This window comes from Brassica oleracea, chromosome C4, assembly GCF_000695525.1.
Source record: "Brassica oleracea var. oleracea cultivar TO1000 chromosome C4, BOL, whole genome shotgun sequence".
Classification (NCBI taxonomy): Eukaryota; Viridiplantae; Streptophyta; class Magnoliopsida; order Brassicales; family Brassicaceae; genus Brassica; species Brassica oleracea.
In genome coordinates, this window is record NC_027751.1 from 37,984,453 (window position 1) to 38,003,612 (window position 19,160).

General features: G+C 34.2%; 4 protein-coding genes across 10 annotated transcripts; 3 read left to right on the top strand and 1 right to left on the bottom strand.

Annotated features, from left to right (window-relative positions):
• Positions 1-962: 962 nt before the first annotated feature.
• Positions 963-3,184, bottom strand: LOC106339679. Its single transcript, XM_013778531.1, has one exon. The coding sequence runs from the start codon at positions 2,011-2,013 to the stop codon at positions 1,180-1,182; it is 834 nt and encodes a 277-aa protein (XP_013633985.1). The 5' UTR covers positions 2,014-3,184; the 3' UTR covers positions 963-1,179.
• A 4,800-nt stretch (positions 3,185-7,984) lies between these two features.
• LOC106342725 lies at positions 7,985-10,652 on the top strand. 7 transcript variants are annotated; one of them, XR_001269866.1, is made up of 5 exons: positions 7,985-8,868; positions 8,967-9,151; positions 9,279-9,862; positions 9,973-10,036; positions 10,557-10,652. XR_001269866.1 is itself a non-coding variant. In XM_013781742.1 (4 exons), the coding sequence occupies exons 1-4, from the start codon at positions 8,701-8,703 to the stop codon at positions 9,757-9,759; spliced, it is 732 nt and encodes a 243-aa protein (XP_013637196.1). In that variant the 5' UTR covers positions 7,985-8,700; the 3' UTR covers positions 9,760-10,550. The 7 variants fall into 7 exon arrangements, 2 of the variants coding, with proteins under 2 accessions (XP_013637196.1, XP_013637195.1); XR_001269865.1 differs by lacking the exon at positions 10,557-10,652 and adding an exon at positions 10,117-10,550; XR_001269863.1 differs by having other exon boundaries at positions 9,279-10,036.
• Positions 10,653-12,333: 1,681 nt separating this feature from the next.
• LOC106338826 (cytochrome c1-2, heme protein, mitochondrial) lies at positions 12,334-14,248 on the top strand (the record flags this gene model as incomplete). Its single annotated transcript, XM_013777715.1, is given in 8 exon segments — positions 12,334-12,413; positions 12,620-12,760; positions 12,901-13,096; positions 13,138-13,266; positions 13,359-13,392; positions 13,395-13,474; positions 13,572-13,637; positions 13,947-14,248. Coding segments are annotated over 8 exon segments (843 nt in total), but the record flags the coding sequence as incomplete, so codon positions are not given.
• A 1,838-nt stretch (positions 14,249-16,086) lies between these two features.
• On the top strand, positions 16,087-19,123 carry LOC106342386 (probable receptor-like protein kinase At1g67000). Its single transcript, XM_013781296.1, has 7 exons — positions 16,087-16,972; positions 17,073-17,096; positions 17,401-17,424; positions 17,574-17,597; positions 17,702-17,839; positions 17,965-17,991; positions 18,066-19,123. Exons 1-7 carry the CDS (start codon positions 16,207-16,209, stop codon positions 19,106-19,108), a joined length of 2,046 nt encoding a protein of 681 aa, XP_013636750.1. The 5' UTR covers positions 16,087-16,206; the 3' UTR covers positions 19,109-19,123.
• The last annotated feature ends 37 nt before the right edge of the window (positions 19,124-19,160 follow it).

The window sequence follows — 19,160 nt, forward strand, 5'->3', positions numbered from 1 at the left end:
ATTTAGAAACTCTCTCAAAACTAAACATTTCAATGTGTTTCTCTTTATGGAACATCTCTCCATGAAAACTCTTTATATATGACGAAGGTACATCTTTTCTTAATAATAATATGGAAAAATTCCTAAGCTCGATATGTTTTCATTTTTCTTTAACCCATCAAACTTCATTTTAATTAGTTAACTTACTCCTCAAAGTTAATTGGAATTATCCAACAATTTAAATATGCTTGTATGTGTGTATACATTATTATGCAAACACAGAATGCTGTACGACTGGTCACACCATAGTAAAATATACATTATTGTAAAAAACTTCTTTCCTAGTACTATTTTATCATGGAATCTATTAAATAAATATTGATTTTGAATGCATATACACCTAGCTAGTCAAATACTTATATTTTACGTATATGTGAGCGGCTATACACAATTAGTGTACAACATACTGCGTGTACGTCTACTAAAAGCTTTAATACATGAATGAAACTAGCTAAACGATAAGATAGGATTGTTCAATAATTTAGAGAGACAGAAACACGTGTCAGGACCATGCTATATATCTCGAGAATATTGTGCTTAAAACACACATCGGATTCTTCTCTTTATATGAACTGTCACTTACCCATATTGGCACATACGAATATGTGTAGGCTAGTGCATGAATCCATATATATGTTACTACGTGCGATAAGATGGTGTTCCAATACAGTTCAACCATATATTACGCATAAATGGATATCTCTGTGAGACATCTTAACATCGCTAAGAATTGCTTGTATTGTATTGTTTTGTTAAAAGTTCTTAAGATCGCTAAAATTACTGGTGATATTTTATGGCATACGAATTTATATCTCTAATACTGCTCCAAATATGATAATTTAACAAGAAGCTGGAAAAATCAATACAAAAGCCAAAGCTAAGCATTGACATCTTTTTTATTGGAAGCTTTGCCAATCAATATGTGACATTATGACAATTTCCAATCTATATATATAAAAGGTTTTCACACACAAATTTATTCCAAAAGACTTGATTCTCAAGATCTTCCCATACATATAGCATTACATAATTTCGTTTCTCTTTTGTAATTCTTATTATTTCCCAATAAACCAAAGGTTTGAGATTATGACCTTAACCACATCTTGATCTTAATTAGTCTTACCTTCTCGCATCTCTAGCTCACAGCCAAAGAGTTAAAGCTGCAGTGGTGTCTAGCCTCCATGCAAATCCACCAAACTCCATCTTCCACACATCACACGGCACCGTTTTAACATACTTCGTCTCTCGCCACGTGTATTCAAGCCTCACCTTACACGTGAAAGTTCTGTACTCGTAAAACGTGGCCGTTTGGTCAACCACCAACCACACAATAACTTCCGGCAACAACGACGACGGCTCTCCTCCAAACCCACAGTCTCCGGTTACAGTCTTCCGGTAAGATTCGTTCACCATCACCACACGGTTCGAACCGTCCGATATGAAAGCAGGACGCGTGTCTTTATCTATAGCCTCCGCAATCTCCTCGTCCGTACACCCTACCGCATGGGAAGCGGAGCCACCGTTTACGGACTCCACCGTCACCCACGTCTCCACCGGAACCTGATGCACTGCGTCTTCTCCGCCGTTGAACTTTAGCCACGTTCCGGTTTTACAGGTTTCATCTCCGATTATTGTTTTTACCGTTGGATCAAAATTATTAAGATCCAAACTCAACGGTGTAGATCTCTCCGGCATGAGCTGTAGCGTCACGAGATCTTCCCGACCATTCTCTGGATCTGTTGAGCTAGATCTAACGTCGTTCTTTGATCGACACGTGGCTTTATTGTTTTTAGAAACCCTAACGTACTTTCTCTTCGTTCTTGTCGTGCTCGTGCTTCCGACAAATGGTTGACCAGTGGTCGTCGGCTTTGGAGCGATCGGACGGTACTTAAGCATGAGAGTATCAACAGAAGTCTTATCTTGTGCTTTACTGGCGCATCTTAGCGTCCTCCATAACTCGTGATCTTGATCCATCTCTCTCCTCTTTCTCTCTCACCTCCTTAGCTATTCACTACATACACACACACTCTCTCTCTCTCTCTTTTTCTCTATATTCTTTCTGTGTCTCTCCGGTGGCGGAAGAGATTAACATTCGGGAATAGGAAAAAGCCACGTGTCTAGGGCAAATATACGAAGACACTTGAATCAGTGGTTGGTTATGTGCATTTACACTATTTTACGTCTTTTTTTATTGAACTTTTATTTCCCGATAGAGGGAAAAATCTACTATACAATTTGTCTTCCATTTTGTTTTTTACAATTTATAGGAAAATAGTTCGATTCTAATCAATAACTCGTAACAGGTTCTTTTATACTAGTTATCAGGATATGTTTGTCGGCATTTAACTAGTACACAAATGTCAATCAGAGTAGGTGTCGATACTGGCTAGATCTAGGGGTCGTTGTAGCTCGTATGATTTATTGGCTGAGATTAAGTTTAAATTTGTTAGTAGAATGTCCTTAATACCAAAAGGGACATTACGCGAAAGGTACACCTAGCTAACAATTACAGGTCATACGCTGCTGGTTCATAAGCTTGACAAATAAAAATATTTTGTGTTATATATGGGCTGGTATGCATATATATATATAAATTATATACTTAGTGCCATCGTAAAATCCACTGTCTAATATTGTTTTGTTTATCTGTATAAAAATATATAACTTCCTATAGATTGACGGGAAACTCATTATAAATATCATACTAAGAGTAAATACATTTGTAAGAAGTACTAACTAGTGTAGGTATAATCCCGTCTAAGCTGCATAATATATTAGACTCGTTTGGCTAGGGCTTATATTTTGCAAGCTATGAGAACTTTTAACAGTTTGTATTAATTTAATTAGTGAGAACTCATAAGTATATCAGCTCTACATATAAAGGTGTATATCCTGATTAATATATGTTTATCTATGTGCGTTTGCTTGAGTTCAAATACGCGTCAATGTGTGAGAGTGGTCAAATACTCAAATCCAAGAAAGAAGCCAGAAAAGCTTGAAACAAGGCTGTCATGTTCCGTATTGAGTTGATGCGTGACCATCTTTAAATCAAAATATAGGGAATGGCTATAGTTATAAAGAAACTTGAAATAACACTTATAACGGATATAATTGTATAAGGATAATTTTAAATTACGATATATGTGTAATATTATGCATTATAATAATTAATTAAAGTATTAAACAAATGGATATATTATTTTTATTAAAAGAAATCCCAGAGAAGCTCTGTTGTTAGTTAATACAGTTTCTCATTGTTAACCATATTATAAAAAGTGTAACATTATTTGTTCTCAATATCCATTTGGTATTCGAGAGTTAAATACACACACTTTTATAGTATGAATTTTCTTGACAACATTGCCCAAAATGTTGTTCCTTCCATTTTAATTATCAGTTTGGGTTGGATTCTGGTTATTTTAATTTTCAGTTTTATGTATTTATAAAAACTGTACGGACACCAAATGGTTCGTTTTACATAATATTAATTCTAGCTCTCTAAGTGGTATGGTACTCAGAAAATCTCTAATGGTTGGTTTCACTTTTATCTTCAAAAATTCACTTTCTTCAAAATGAAAAAAAAATGAAGCAACATTCAGTCCAATGGTTTGCTTCATTTCTTTCTTATAAAAGAAATATTCCAAATATATTTCATCTCCACTTTATCATTAATTATTAATATACACCTTATACTTTTTTATATTTACTTATTTTACCTAACTATTTTGTTTTAACAATAACCCAACATAATTATTATTTCATATAAATTTAATATTCTCATACAATGAATTTATTACATAACATGAATAAACAAACACAAAACATCATAATTTGTATAAAAACACCGTATATATAATTTTTTCTACAATTAATTGACAAAAGTGTTTAGAGTAAAAAATGAGCTTATCTATCTTTGATTTTTTTTTAAATGGAGTTAAAAAGTTCTTAAAAATAAGTATTCTTAAAAATAAATATTCATATATTTTTTGATATAAACATGGGCAAATCTCCAAAATAGCACATATCTAAGTTTATGTTACAAAAATAGCCTTCAAAAACTAAAATGACTAAAATAGCATTTTATCTTTTGAAAAATTTAATTTTTTTTTAATTTTTCAAAATTTGAAATCTTATCCCAAAACTCCACTCCCCAACTCTAAACCCTAAAACCTAAACCCTAAACCCTAAACTCTAAACTCTAAACCCTAAACCCTAAATCCTAAACCCTAAATCCTAAACACCACCCCTTAGCTCTAAACCCTAAACCCTAAACCCCACCCCTAAACTCTAAACCCTAAACTCTAAACCCTAAACCCTAAACCATAAACCCTAAACCCCACCTCTTAACTCTAAAATCTAATGTCTAAATTAATTTACCATTGAAGTATAAATGTATATTTATCTCTTTTGATAAAACATTAAGTGCTATTTTGGTCATTTTTATTCTTAGATGTTATATTTGTGACAAAAACTTTTTTAGTGCTATCCTAGTCATTTTCTCTATAAACATCTGATTAGATAAAAATAATAGTCGAAATTTTGAAATTAATTGGATTATATTAAAGCATATAGTTTATTTTGGCAAAAGATAAGAATAATTAAAAGTTGAGGACCAATTTACAATGAAAAAATTCATTTTCAAAAAAATAAAAATATGTATAGTAAATCTTCAAATTTGAAGCAACACTGTTCATTGCTTTATTTTGAAGAAAAAAATAAAGTAGAGTTGGAGCAAAACTTACTTCAAAATGAATCAAAAAGTGAAAAATGAAGTGAGATTGGAGATGCTCTTTCTTACGTTCCTCAGCAGCAATTGTTTAAGTAAAATATCTTGGACTCGAATCCTATACAAATGTGTTGAGATTCGAGATACATTAATTAAGCTCTACGTCTTAAGAACATAATACTTTATTGAAAAATATGTATGGTCGAAATCGATTAATATTAAATTGGGATCAAACACAGAAATATAAATGAGAATATAAGCAATAGGAGTCCGCATAGTATATATCTCTCCACATACAATCATGTACATAGGTTCATTTGATAGTTTAATTGGATGGTTACCCAAAGTAGCCAATAATTCTGGGAACTGAGATGTGTGATTTGATTGGTTTTATTTCTCTTTATAATTATGAGATTAGTTATATGATAAAATGGTTGTGTGGGTTCCACGATCAGGCTAAAACAGCATCCGTTGTTTTTACCTTATTTCAAGACTCATATGGTCCTTCTCCTCCCAGCCAATCAGAATGCATGAAGTGTCCTCTATTTCTAAAGTCGAAAAGCTGTCATGTCAGAGCACATTTGGAAATATATACGTATAACAGCTATCCTTATCTACGTATATCAAATATACATGTGTCCTTTAAATCGAAGTGTAAAGCAATAAGCCAATAAGAGCAGCCGCGTTAATGAACCACCGGTTGGGATTCATCATTTGAATTTTTTATTTTTTTTTTCATTTTTCGTTTGATTTTTAAAAAAAAAAAAAAAAAAAAATTGACCAATGCGGGCCTTCACGTGGCGTGGGACCCGCTGAACAGTAACGACCCGGGTTCATGCAGAAGAAGCATGGCGAGACAGAGTCGTGACTGTAGCATATTTTAATAATTTTTTTTTTGGGAAGCGTGTGAACCCCCTAATAAACCTCTAATGGGGCTGCTCTAAGGCGTGTTTCTATTTTTGTTTCGTGGTTGGACATTTGATATGAATCCAAATCAAGATGACCGTTGTCCATTACAAGTTAATAGTTGACGTATATATATAAATTACGAGTAGAATATATATAGAAAAGAAAAAAAAAGAGTTTATATTATAACGTTTAAGAAACAAAATCAAACGTGTAGTAGGCCAATTGTCAAAATGCTCAAATATTTCTTTAATTTCTTTTTGTAATAAAATTTGTGAAAAGAATGTCATTAACGTTTTCTTAAGTTACAAGTATATCAAGATGCATGCTTGAGCCACTTCTGTGAGTGCTTGACTGAAGCTATTCTCTTGATGGTCTGGTTAATTCTGGTTGTCAAGAAGCGCTTGGCTAGGAGTTTAACCTTGGTGTCTCTTGTCCTATAATGTCTATTGATTACAAAATTCACTAGTGTTGACAAACGTTGAGTTAATCTCCTTGTGTCTTTGGAGTTTCTTAAAACTTTTTGCGGCTCTGAAAAATTCAGAATGGTTGTAAAGTAGAATCTGGTTGCGATTCAATTGTAATAAAACCTTTATTTTTATTAATGACATTTACAATTTAGAAAAAAATATATTTAGAAATGTAATGCAACAAGCGAATGTATAAGGTTTGTTTCTTTTTGTTCCATGGACATATGTATACCCGAATCACCATATCAATAGTTTATTACTAGAGTGATTTGTTTTCTTTTGCAGATTTGATTTGGTTTGGTTCTTCATTAGCTTTATTGTATTTTTTTGCCTGTCATTTTTAGTTTCAACCTAGTTTGAATAGAGTTTAGTTCAGTTTTATTAGAGTTTAGTTCATTTTGTGTTTAAATACTATTATTAAGAATCTATAACTGGACAAGAATTAATTGATTTTAAGAAGTTTTAACACCAAATTTGTTATAGTATAATAGTTGATGTATTATAGTATATAATTTTTTTGTCTTTGGTTTGTATTGCTTATTCATTTAAATTTATGTTTGTAAAATCATATTTTTATTTAAATGTAAACATGGGTGTTGGGTGTTTTTAATACATATATAATTTGATAGGATTACAGGAGTAAATTTGCATACATGCTACTTCCGTATGTTTTATAAAATAATCAATATTTTGGAAATTTGAGTTTATGAGTTTAAGTGTATGACATTATTACTAAGAATTTTAATAACTATTCAAGAATAATAATATTTAACTATCCAATTTTTTTTGGACAACATTATCCAAACTTATATTTATTTCATATCAAGAAAACAAACGAAAATGGTAATAGTAAGCAATTTTTCATTTTCTTGTTTGCTCTTTGATCGATAAAATATTTCTTCTCCTCTATAAATAAAACTCATTTTTGTTAAATTTATCCAATAAAATAAAATAACAATAATAAGTTGAAATAAGGAATGATGAAGTTATATATACTTTAAGTTTCATAATGTACCTCAAAAAAATTCTCCAATCAAAAGTCACCATAATTTTATTTTAATCTGCATACTCCTTAAATTATTGAATTATAATACAAATATATACTCCAAATTGAATCAAATGCAAAAATAATTTAAAAGATAGTGAAATTACAACTATTTTATGATTAGAAAATAATAATCTATAAACACTTTTATGATCATAGTCTTGAAAGATTTTTTCAAGTATTTAATCTTATAATTAATTTATAAGAAAATTAAAATATTTTGATGGAAAATAAGTTGAAATCATGTAAATATAAACAATTCCAATTCATGTAAATTTAAGCTTAATAATACATAATTAATTTTATATAGATGAGAGAATATTGATAGTAAATCATGAGTGTCCATTGATTAGGGTTTGGTAATATATGTTTAAGTAATATTGGTATTTTAGAGTTAGATTTTTAAATTTTAAATATTTTTTTGGAATTTAAAATTTGACGTATAAAAGTTTAATTTTGTATATATATTATAAGTTGCCGATGATAGAGGAGTATGCCCTTCTCTACAACCTGATATAACATATGTTTAGATGTATCTCAGATACCAACTTGTGAGCTTCTAAATTTGGCTCTTCTACTCTATCTCTATCATAACCAAAGTCTAAATATTTTAAGGAAATGCATCGTTACCATTTAAAAAATCCTTACATTTTCATCTACAACCGTGCTAGATTTTGCTGCTCTACCACTATATTGTTCACTGGTACTTAAAAAAATTCACCATTTAATTATTTTCTCCATGTGAATATTATACTTTTTTTTTTTTTGAACTGATATATGCATTAAATTAAAATAGAGTAGCAAAAGTGATTACATGATCAACTTTAGAATAAAACCCCTAAGTGTTGAAAACCCATTAAGGACCCATAACCCACAGTGAAGTAGAAGCCCTACCCTTAGCAATCGTAATTAGGAGAAGCCCAAGGTTGAGAACCGAACGGACGAGATCAGGAAACCCTCGTCTTAGACGAGAACCATCGAAAGCTGAACTGAGAAGAGGATCACGGGAAAAGAGAGAACCAGTACTGCATCAGATCACTGGCAAGGCTGTTGTTATCTGGCCTCATGGCGGAGATTCTATTTTTAATAATGGTGGAAGTTTTTGCAACAATCTGATCAGGGGAGCGATGGATACCGCGATGAAGCCTTTCATTCCTCTCCCACCACAGATTGTAGATCACTGCTTGCCAAGTAAGGATGGAATCCGTTTGGAGATTCCAAGCTAGGAGACGGTCTCTCGTTCAACTGCATCAGTCACGCCTGAGATTTGTGTTTGGGTATGCCAGATTAGAGGGTACCAGGGGACAGAAGGAAGAGGCTCCAGGAGAGAATGATAAATGAGAGAGCTTGAGAATGTTTGTTGTGATCTGCCGTTGATCATCCACTGGGGAAAGCTTGGTGAGTCATATAAGTTGATCGTTGTCAGATGAGTCAAGAGTTCCTCCTTTCGATTAGACCGAGATGATTGTAGCGCCCATGTACCATTCCTCCAGAGCTCAGAGACTGTAGAAGAAATGGGGATTCCTGTTTGCCTTGGTCCCAAAGGACCTATGAAGTTGATGAGTTGGCCATACTTCGTCCAAGGATCATACCAGAAGTTAAGATCATCGCCATTTCCTGGATCAATCAAGGTCCATTGGATCGCTATTTGTCTGACAGCAAGGATCTGCTTGAACAACCATGTATGAGTTTGTTTCGGTTTCATCTGCCAAATGCTCTCATCTTTTATGACATTTTGATGAATCCAAGCAACCCATACTGACTCAGTTCTAAATAGCAGCAGCCAGAGGAGTTTGATAGTACAAGTTGTGTTCCAGAGCTCGAGATTCCTAAGGCCGAAACCTCCACCACGCTTCGGTTGAGTAACCTTGTCCCATGCGACTCTAGCAACATATTTACCCTCAAGTGTACCTTTCCACATAAAAGCGTTACACATTTTATCAATAGCGTGGATGACTTCTTTAGGTAAAACAAATGCTGCGCACCAAAAATTTGTTATCCCTGCGATGACTGTAGATAAGAGTACTTGTCTCCCTGCAAAGGATAAGTATTTTGATGTCCATGAATTAATTTTTGATCTGACCTGTTGCAGGAGAGGCTCACAGTTGGCAGTCGATAACTTTCTTGAGTTAAGTGGGAGGCCAAGATATCGAATGGGGAGGGAACCGACGGGGATACCAGTAGTGGAGACAATGGAGGTTGTTTCTTCTTCAGATAATCCACTTGGGAAGAAACATGCTTTTTCTACGCTGATGGCTAGCCCGGAGAAAGCTTTAAATTCATCAAGGACTTGGAGAACTCCCTGGACTGAGTTAGAAGAGCCATCAGTGAATATGAGGATATCATCCGCGAAGCATAAGTGGGTAAGACATGAATCTTGGCAGTTGGGGGTGATAACCAAACCGGCCTGCTTGAGCTGCTTGGTCCAATCTTTGGGAAAGAATATTCATTACTATTCCAAACAGGTACGGGGAGAGAGGGTCGCCCTGGCGCAGTCCTCTGGTGCCATTGAAAAATCCATGGAGCCTCCCATTGATGTCAACAGAGAAGGAAGGTGTAGAATAACAGGTTGAGAGCCACCGAATATACAAGTTTGGCAGGTTGAGCGCTTGGAGACAGGCTGTTAGGAAGTCCCATCTTACCGAGTCGAAGGCCTTGGCTATGTCAATTTTTAAGGTCAGCTTCTTCTGTCCTCTATTATTGTGATACCCTGACACTATCTCTGCCGCAAGTAAGCAGTTTTCCATTAGCAAACGACCTCTGATGAAGGCTGTCTGGTTAGGAAGGATAATAGAAGGGAGCAAGGGCTTTAGGCGGCCTACCAAGAGCTTAGAAATGACCTTGTAGAGGGTAATTCAGCATAAATCAATTACAATACAATTGTTTCCACACACCACTAACATAATATATTCTATGATTACCATGGACAGAGCAAGGACAATACATTTACATGTTTGCAAAGTGTTTTCCTGATTTGAGGCAATCGCCATGAATTGCTTAAGATTTTCTAAAGACTTTTCTATAACATAATATGTCCTTGTAAATATGACGATTTTTGTAGAAAAATCACTGGTTAAGAAATATTTTTACAACAGTTACAATTCTGTCAATAATTTTAAAGTTGAAAAAGTAATAAAAATTCCATCCGACATTTCCAAATAAATAATCCGACAAGATGTTTTGTGATAGAAATTCCGACAACATGTGTTCTTATGAAATTTATAAAAATTTTGGACGATTTTTTTTTTTTTTTTGAAAATTTTGTCATAATTTGATTTTGTTTTTGTAGTCTTTGATTCAAACCCATACAATAACTTGATTTCATTTCGGGAGAGGTTTGATTTTTTTTTTGTTTTCTGGATTTGATTAGTTTTAGTCCCTCTTCGGGAACGCGCTAGGCGCTAGTCGGACAGTCGGATTGGGCCTAGCACCTAAAGTGAAAATCGGGGATTAATCGGAAATTATGCGGGGCGAAAATTTTAGAATGTTTACTATGTTATAAAATATGTTAATCTTTAATTGTGTATAACATTAATACATTTTTATGTTTAAAATTGTATAAAACACACAAATAGAAGATATAAACTTAATATAGTATAATTTTCATCAAAATTATGAATATAAATGATATTTATAAAATTTTAGATCAAATAAATAAATAAAAATATTATTAAAAATAAAAAAATAATAAAAAAATAGATTAGGCGGCCGCCTAGGCGGCTAGGCGGTCATTTAGGCGGTCTAGACGGAGAAAATCGGATATCCGATTTTTTAAACCGATTTGGCATAAATCGGGGCGGAAGAGTGACGCGTAGCGGCCATGCGACCGATTTTTAGAACATGGGTTTTAGTTAGTTTGGTTTGAGCAAAATTTTATGGCTAACTAAAATTATTTTGGTTCATTTATGCTTAATATTGAGTAACTAGGTGTTTGTCCGCGTATTCGCGGATACAAATAGTTCTAAACTTTTTATATAATATAAAATAATTTTACTTTAATGACACATTATAATTTTTATTTTTAAAAAGTAAATGTGAATTCATCTGTTAGATATTTTTAAATAAATAAATTTTAATTTTATATATTATATTTATTTTGTACTTATTATTTTTAAAAGTATAAGTAAATATTTTAGTATTTATTATATTTTTATCAACAACCATCGTAAAATAGTTAATATATGCTCTAATTAATTTTTTTACATTCTGATCAAAATTATATTTTATGTAATGCTAGAAAATTTTGATTTCTAAACATCAATCAATTAATATTACATGACATTCACACATCCTAATACTATTTGCTAAAAGTAATAGTACACGATTACAAAAATACTATTTTCTAAAAAATAATCCATACTTTTAATATTATTTAAATTAATAAATTGATGACTCTTCTAAAAACTAATAAAAACATGATAAATAAAAAAAATAATTAAAAACCAGTTAATAATTATTCTGAACATAATGAAAAATAATAAATAATCACTAAAACTGTTTAAAACTAACAATTTAATAGATTATTTATCAAAACTAATGATTGAACCTAAAATCATGGAAAATATGACAAATGAAATTCCAAAAATTAATAAAAAAAAGATAAATAAACAAAGTAATATGTCAAATAAGTAAAATAACCTAAAATCATAGAAAATATGACAAATATGAAAATTCACTTCTAAAAAAATAGTATTGATACCACTAAATGAAATGATTAAACCTAAAACTTGCGTGTTAGTTTCTTACAAAAAATTAACATGTGTTTTTTTCTATCAAATGACACTATTTCTTACTTCTTACCATGATCATGATGGTGACGAGCAGTTTTTGTATATGCTTCTGTTATTCGATTTGATTTTTAGGGACAGGCCTGTAATGGGCTAACATAGATTATAATAGGCCCATTAGTTTTATTGGCCATAAAAGCCAGAAAAGGAGTGTTCGTTCGTCGCATCAATTTTTCTCTGGTCTCTGTTTTATTACATCATCTTCCTTGTTGTTGCTTCATTCTCCGGTGAGTGAGCTTTCTTTCTTCTTAATCGGTGGATATACGTCTTCTTTCACCTTTTTTTTTTTTTGGATATATTCGTCGGATCTGTATGCAGAGTCGAATTTCTAAAGCTTTGGTCTTTATTTCAGGGAGTTGATTGGGTACAACAAAAGGGTTTTTGATTAAATGGTTGGAGGAGGAGGATTCCCCCAGCAGCTTCTCATTTCCCAATCACTTGTGAGTTTTCTTTTTAACTCTTAGGATGTTTCTGTGCGTAGATGACATTTTGGAATATAAGATTGGTGAAAAGAAATATTTTTTTAGAAGACTTCTGATTCATGGCAATCTTTTGATGTAGTATTTGTTAAGCGGACAACTACTTGTTTCTTGCCCCTTTTTTTTTTTTTGTGTTCTTACTGTGATTCTGTGTTATCACACCATAGGCAACTCCGGTCTTGTCATGGTGTTACAGGACTTTTGAGTTTCTCTACAGTAGCATCCGCTGATGAAGCCGAACATGGCTTGGAGTGTCCAACCTTCCCTTGGCCGCATGATGGCATTCTCAGCCCCTACGACCATGCTTCGTCAGTTCTCAACCTACACTCTCTCGCAGTTTCTTTTCGTTAACCAGCATACTTAGACTGTAGCACAAGTATGGGAGAAAAATGACAAAGTTCAAGACTGGCTTATGATACCTTTCGGTGGTTGGTTTTATAATGAGCAGGATCCGTCGCGGTCACCAGGTTTATCAGCAAGTCTGTGCATCTTGCCACTCCATGTCTCTCATCTCATACCGTGATTTGGTGGGTGTTGCCTACACAGAGGAAGAAGCCAAGGCAATGGCTGCTGAGATCGAGGTTGTTGATGGACCAAATGATGAAGGTGAGATGTTCACCTGCTCCAAGTCTTATAACTAAGGTGTATGAGTGCTCTTTCACCTCAATTTGTATGCTAGTAAGAGAAGTCATCTTCTGAGTCATCTTCTGTGATCTAATCCACCTTTGCTATTTTATGCAAGGCACGTCACAATGGCCAAAACTAAGTCTTTGCTCTTTTGACTGGTTACCGTGATCCTCCTGCTGGAATTTCGGTAAACTTCTGTCTCCTTTGTTCGCATCAGTCTTCTTATTACAGCTTCAGATTGTTAAGTGTTTAAGAAAAAATCCTTTGGCAATGGTACAGATAAGAGAAGGGTTACACTACAATCCTTATTTGCCTGTGGAGAAATCGCTATGCCAAAGATGCTCAACGATGAAGCTGTTGAATATGAAGATGGAACTCCTGCAACGGAAGCTCAGGTTGGTTTTCTTCTGCTTATTACAGACCTTAGAGATTTCATAGAGTTAATAGTCTATTAACTTTACTCTCTTTTTTTTTTTTTGAATTATTGTGTAGATGGGTAAAGATGTTGTATCATTCTTGTCCTGGGCAGCTGAACCAGAAATGGAAGTGAGGAAGTTGGTAAGTTTCTTTGTTCGATATGGTTCCATTTTTAAGTGGTTGTTTTCTATATCTAGAAGATTGCAAGAGGGGTGTCAACAGTTAATAGTATGGAATATGGTTTGATGCAGCTTTGTTTTTGGTTTTTGGAGATAGAAAAAACTGAAAAGGCATTACAAAAGGCTGGGTGTCTCTTTTAACGCTGGTTCTATGACTAATGTGTGTGTATGTGTCGGTCCGCGACCCCTGGATACCGAAGGCGTCCTTGGGGTGAGGCTGGGTGTCTCTTTTAACGCTGGTTCTATGACTTATGTGTGTGTATGTGTGCAGATGGGTTTCAAGTGGATATTCTTACCGTCATTGGCTCTACTTCAAGCTGCATATTACAGGAGACTGAAATGGTCAGTTCTCAAATCTAGGAAGCTGGTTCTTGACGTGGTCAACTAATAAGCCCGTGAAGATTAGCCGTTTTCCTCTCTTGCTAATTGTCTTTTGGAGAGAAATTGACTTCGCGAGTCTTTTGTTTATCATTCTTTTGGTCTTGTTACAACCAGAAAAACAATTTTATTATGTATAATCAAAGTGAATCTGAATTTTGTACAATAAAATCAAATAAACTGAATTTTATTTAATAAGTAATGTTTCTAATAATTTATTCTATAATGAATGTTAAATGTAAAAAGTTAATAATACAATATAATATCTGATAGATTTATAAAAAACTTCTGTTCGTGTTTCTGATTTAATTAATTTCTTGACAAAAACTTTATACAGTTAAATTTTAATTACCATTCTAATATACTCCTATTTCTTTTTTACTTTTTTACACATCCAGAACAATACACCTACGCATGGACGCAAGGCGAGTACTTGCTTTTTTACGTATATTTAATACTTGACTTGTCTACAACGAGTAATGAATTTTTCGACTTGTACTTGACTTGTCGGAAACGAGTATTTGTTATTTCGAGTACTTGTCCAAAAATATGTTACTTGCAAGTTACTTGCCTTGTTCGATTACTTATTACTTACAAATATTTATTAATTATTTGGATATATTTTCAAGTTTCTAAAAATTACTTGATAGATAATAATATATGAAAGAAGGTTATAAAAGTTTGTTTTATTTACTCGACTTGTTAAAAACACGAGAGTTATTTTAAATAAAATATTTGCACCTAATATAAAAAGAAGAAGGAACTTAATACATATATTTTGATATGAAAGCATTTTTTACTTCTTACAACAAAGAAATATATGTTTAGGGCTTGGTTTTTATGGTTTAGTTATCATTGTTTCAGTCATAAAACAAGTAACGAGTAATATCATTGCGAGTTGTAACTTTTTTTGTGATACTTGTTACTTGTCTTGTAATTGCAAGTAGTAAAACTCAACGACTTGATACTTGACTTGGCAACGACGAGTACTTGAAAAAACGAGGCGAATACGGGTCAACTAACGGGTATAAGGCAAGTAACGAGTATTCGTGTCTAGCCCTAAGCATGAGCATCAGTCTGCCTTCCCTACTCTTAAGTCTTAACTCACTCAGGGTATCTTTTTAGATAACATATCAGAGCAACTTACTGAGTTTCTGTTCAATATTTAGTTTGGTTGGATCACTTGAGCACTTTTTCCCCTGAGAAAGATGTATTTGACCATGCAGAAGCTGAAGCAAGTTGAGATCAATGCCATGATGAACAATTTCAAGCGCCTGATTTGTCTACGAAATTCAATAATGTAATCTCTCAAGTCAACAAGATGAATCGGCAATTATACTTTATTGAAGAAAATGTGCAAATGAATACAAATGACATAATGCACAATGATAAATATGTGCTAGGACTACGAAGGAAAATAGATATATTGTTCATGTTCGAAGTTAGGGTTTAAGGTATAAAGTTGTTTGAAGATTTAAAGGTTGTGTTTAAAATGTAAGAGTTAAAAACATGTTTAGGGTGTAAAATTTCAAATAGCCTGAAAAAGTCCGTGATTTTATAAATAGCCACCAATTTTTTCGTGACAAAATTATGGTAAAAAAACATTTTTGTGGATTAATCACGATTTTAACCACGATTTTATTGCAGAAACTATTCTGCCACGAAGTAGTTGTGGTCTAAGAGTCTTGATCAGTCTCCAGCAACTTGGCATAGACGATTTTCCATCAAGTAATTTCCAACGTATATTGGAAGTTCTTAACCAAAAAAGTCTGGTGGAAGTCTTTAACATTTACACCAAAAAAAAAAGTCTGGTGGAAGTCTTCATTAATTGTCTGAAACTGAAAGATAAAGTGGAGAGTACTGGTAAGGCCAATCAATTAAGTCTACATTTAGCCCCAATTCTACGTTGCCTGACTTTTCCTAGTACCGACACTACGTTCATGTGGTATTAACAGAAACTGATATTTTTAAAATTATTTAGTGGTACAAATTACAGAGATTTCCGTTAGGAAAGAAATTTCTTATTTCTTTCTTTCGTCCGATTCATACAAAACCAAAACTTAGACCAAAAAAAAAAAACATTTACCTCTTCTTCTACTTCTTTTTCTTCGACCTCTTATTCATCTCCAAGAAAAAAAGCAGGGGAGAGCACCATGATAAATCTTTATCAGTCTCTGACAAAATCTTGGTCCTATGCAACCATATGGATGCTCTTTGTGATTCCCTCGTATGTTTTTTCAGTTGATGAGCATCCCAAAAAATGCTATCCATCGTTTACATGCGCCAATCAGAGAGGACTCACTTATCCCTTTTGGACACCGGGGAGAAAAGAGTGTGGCCACCCGGATTTCAAGGTCAACTGCAGCGGAGATGTCGCAGAGTTTAGTATATCCTCCGTTAAGTTCCAAATCCTTGAGAACAAGGGTTACAGCATAATACTTGCCATAAAGGATTATCAAAGCAATCTTTGTCCCCGACACCCTGAAAATGTAGAAATCAACCAGGATGTTCTTCCATTTTCTCAGGACCCTATGCTGTCAATATTTTATTACAACTGCTCTGCTCCAAGGGTAGATGTTCCTCACGGTTTTCACATTACAAAGCTGGACTGTGGGAATGACAATGGTAGGCGTAGTTACTTTGTCTCGTCCGCTTTACATTCCTGGGATAGAGCTATCTTAGAAAATTCAAGCGCATCGTGTGAAAGAAATGTCAGTATTCCTGTATCTCGATATGCCTTGAGTATTGAAGACGGAAGTCCGACTCTGGAGGCTATAGAGAAGGTTCTTAAGGATGGTTTCGAGGTTATGTTTACCATTGAATGTTGGGAATGCAAACAATCGCAGGGCTCTTGTGGTTATAATTATAGCTCGAGAGCATTCGTTTGCTATTGTGTGGACGGGCCTCACAAGCGTACATGTATAAATCTGCTTTTCTAATCTCTTTCCTCCCTCAGAAGTTTTTTTTTTTTTGTCTTGAGTATAAACTGGCTTTTTTCTCATGGTATTTGTTCATGCAGGTCCCTACAGACCTACAAAATCAGGTAGGTGTCCTATTCTTTTCCTTTCTAGGAATCTAAATTCACTATTTCAGTAAATTTGAATCTTAATTCAGTTTTTCCACACGATCCAGATCTCCTCCCTTCCTTAACCACTGCATATACCCCCACCTACCAATCTTACCTTTTTACATGAACTAGTTTAACCAACATGAATATGATTTATTACACTCCTTTTCTCGTGACCACTTAGAGAAACTCCCTTGAGTTTCAAGCCTCGTTTTAAATATGATTTAAGTTCTGTCTTGAGTGTGAACTAACATATTTCTCATGGTATTTGTTAATGCAGTACTCACTACACAAAATAAACCAGGTAGGTTTCTACTCTTTTATCCTTCTAAATTCACTATATTTCAATAAATTTGAATCTTAGTTTCGTTTTAAGTTTTAAGTTCAAGCCTCGTTTTAAGTTCTGTCTTTGAGTTTGAACTAACACATTTCTCATGGTATTTGTTAATGCAGCACTCACTACACAAAATAAACTAGGTAGGTGCCTATTCTTTTACTTTGGAGGAATCTAATCTCTGTAAAGCATACCTAGGAATCAGCATAACCTAACAAAGCCCTTGTCTTTTTTTGTTCGTCTCTAGGAATCGCTGGTGGGTTCTTGGGTGCCGCTCTTTTAGCAATAGCTGTACTCTGTTTCATCTGGAGAAGAAAAAGATTGGCTGCTCAAAACATAAGCAAAGGCCTTTCAACATCTTCAATTTATCCAACAATGGAAATGGGTAGGGGGTCTATTCTTTTCCTTTCCAATAAACTTAGTATAACCTACCTAACAAAGTTTCAAAAAAAAAAAACCCTACGTAACAGCATAATCTAAAAATTTTTTTGTCTTTTTGTTTGTCCCTAGGAACTGGAGTCGCTTGTGGATTCCTGGGTTAGTTTCTAACTAATAGCTTTTCGAACTCAATATATTTTTCTGCTCTCTCATGTTCATGCTATTCTCATTAGGCTTTCGGAAGAGTAAAACTTCACACCATCCGAGGGACCACAAACTAAAGGCGCTGGTACAACTAAAACAATACAGTTATTCAGAAGTAAAGAAAATAACAAAATCATTTTCACATACGATTGGCACCGGAGGGTTTGGAACAGTCTATGGAGGAAACCTCTGCAATGGTCGTAAGGTTGCAGTGAAGGTTTTAAAGAATTTTAAGAGCAGTGGCGAAGACTTCATCAACGAAGTCGCAAGCATGAGCCAAACATCTCATGTTAACATAGTTTCATTGCTTGGTTTCTGCTACGAAGGGTGCAAAAGAGCAATCGTGTATGAGTTTCTAGAGAATGGGTCTCTGGATCAGTTCATCTCAAAGAAGTCGTCGTTGAATCTAGATACGAGTACACTATATGGTATCGCATTAGGTGTAGCTCGGGGACTTGAGTACTTGCACCATGGCTGCAAAACAAGGATTGTGCATTTTGACATTAAGCCTCAAAATATACTATTAGATGACAATCTATGTCCTAAAGTCTCAGACTTTGGCCTTGCTAAGCTATGTGAGAAAAGAGAAAGCATCTTGTCGTTGCTAGACACTAGAGGAACTATAGGATATATTGCTCCAGAGGTGTTCTCAAGAATTTATGGCAGAGCCTCCTACAAATCAGATGTTTATAGCTATGGAATGCTGGTCCTCGAGATGATTGGAGCAAGGAACAAAGAAACAGTAGAAACTGCTGCTTCTGACGCTAGTTCGACTTACTTTCCAGATTGGATATATAAGGATCTTGTAGAGGGAGAGCATACATGGGTAACTGGCGATGCCACTAAAGAGGAAAAGGAGGTTGCAAAGAAGATGATCTTGGTGGGTCTTTGGTGTATTCAGCCATGTCCATCGAACCGTCCACCGATGAATAGAGTTGTTGAGATGATGGAAGGAAGATTGGATGCTATTGAAGTCCCTCCTAAGCACTCTTTACAGTTGTCTGCTGCGCCTCTTGCCGAATCGTCTTGGCTTTCCGAAGAGAATTCAGACTACTCTGAGGTATTGCTATGATCCATAAGCTCAAAACTTTGTATGCTTGGTGTACCCATGTAAAACTCACTGA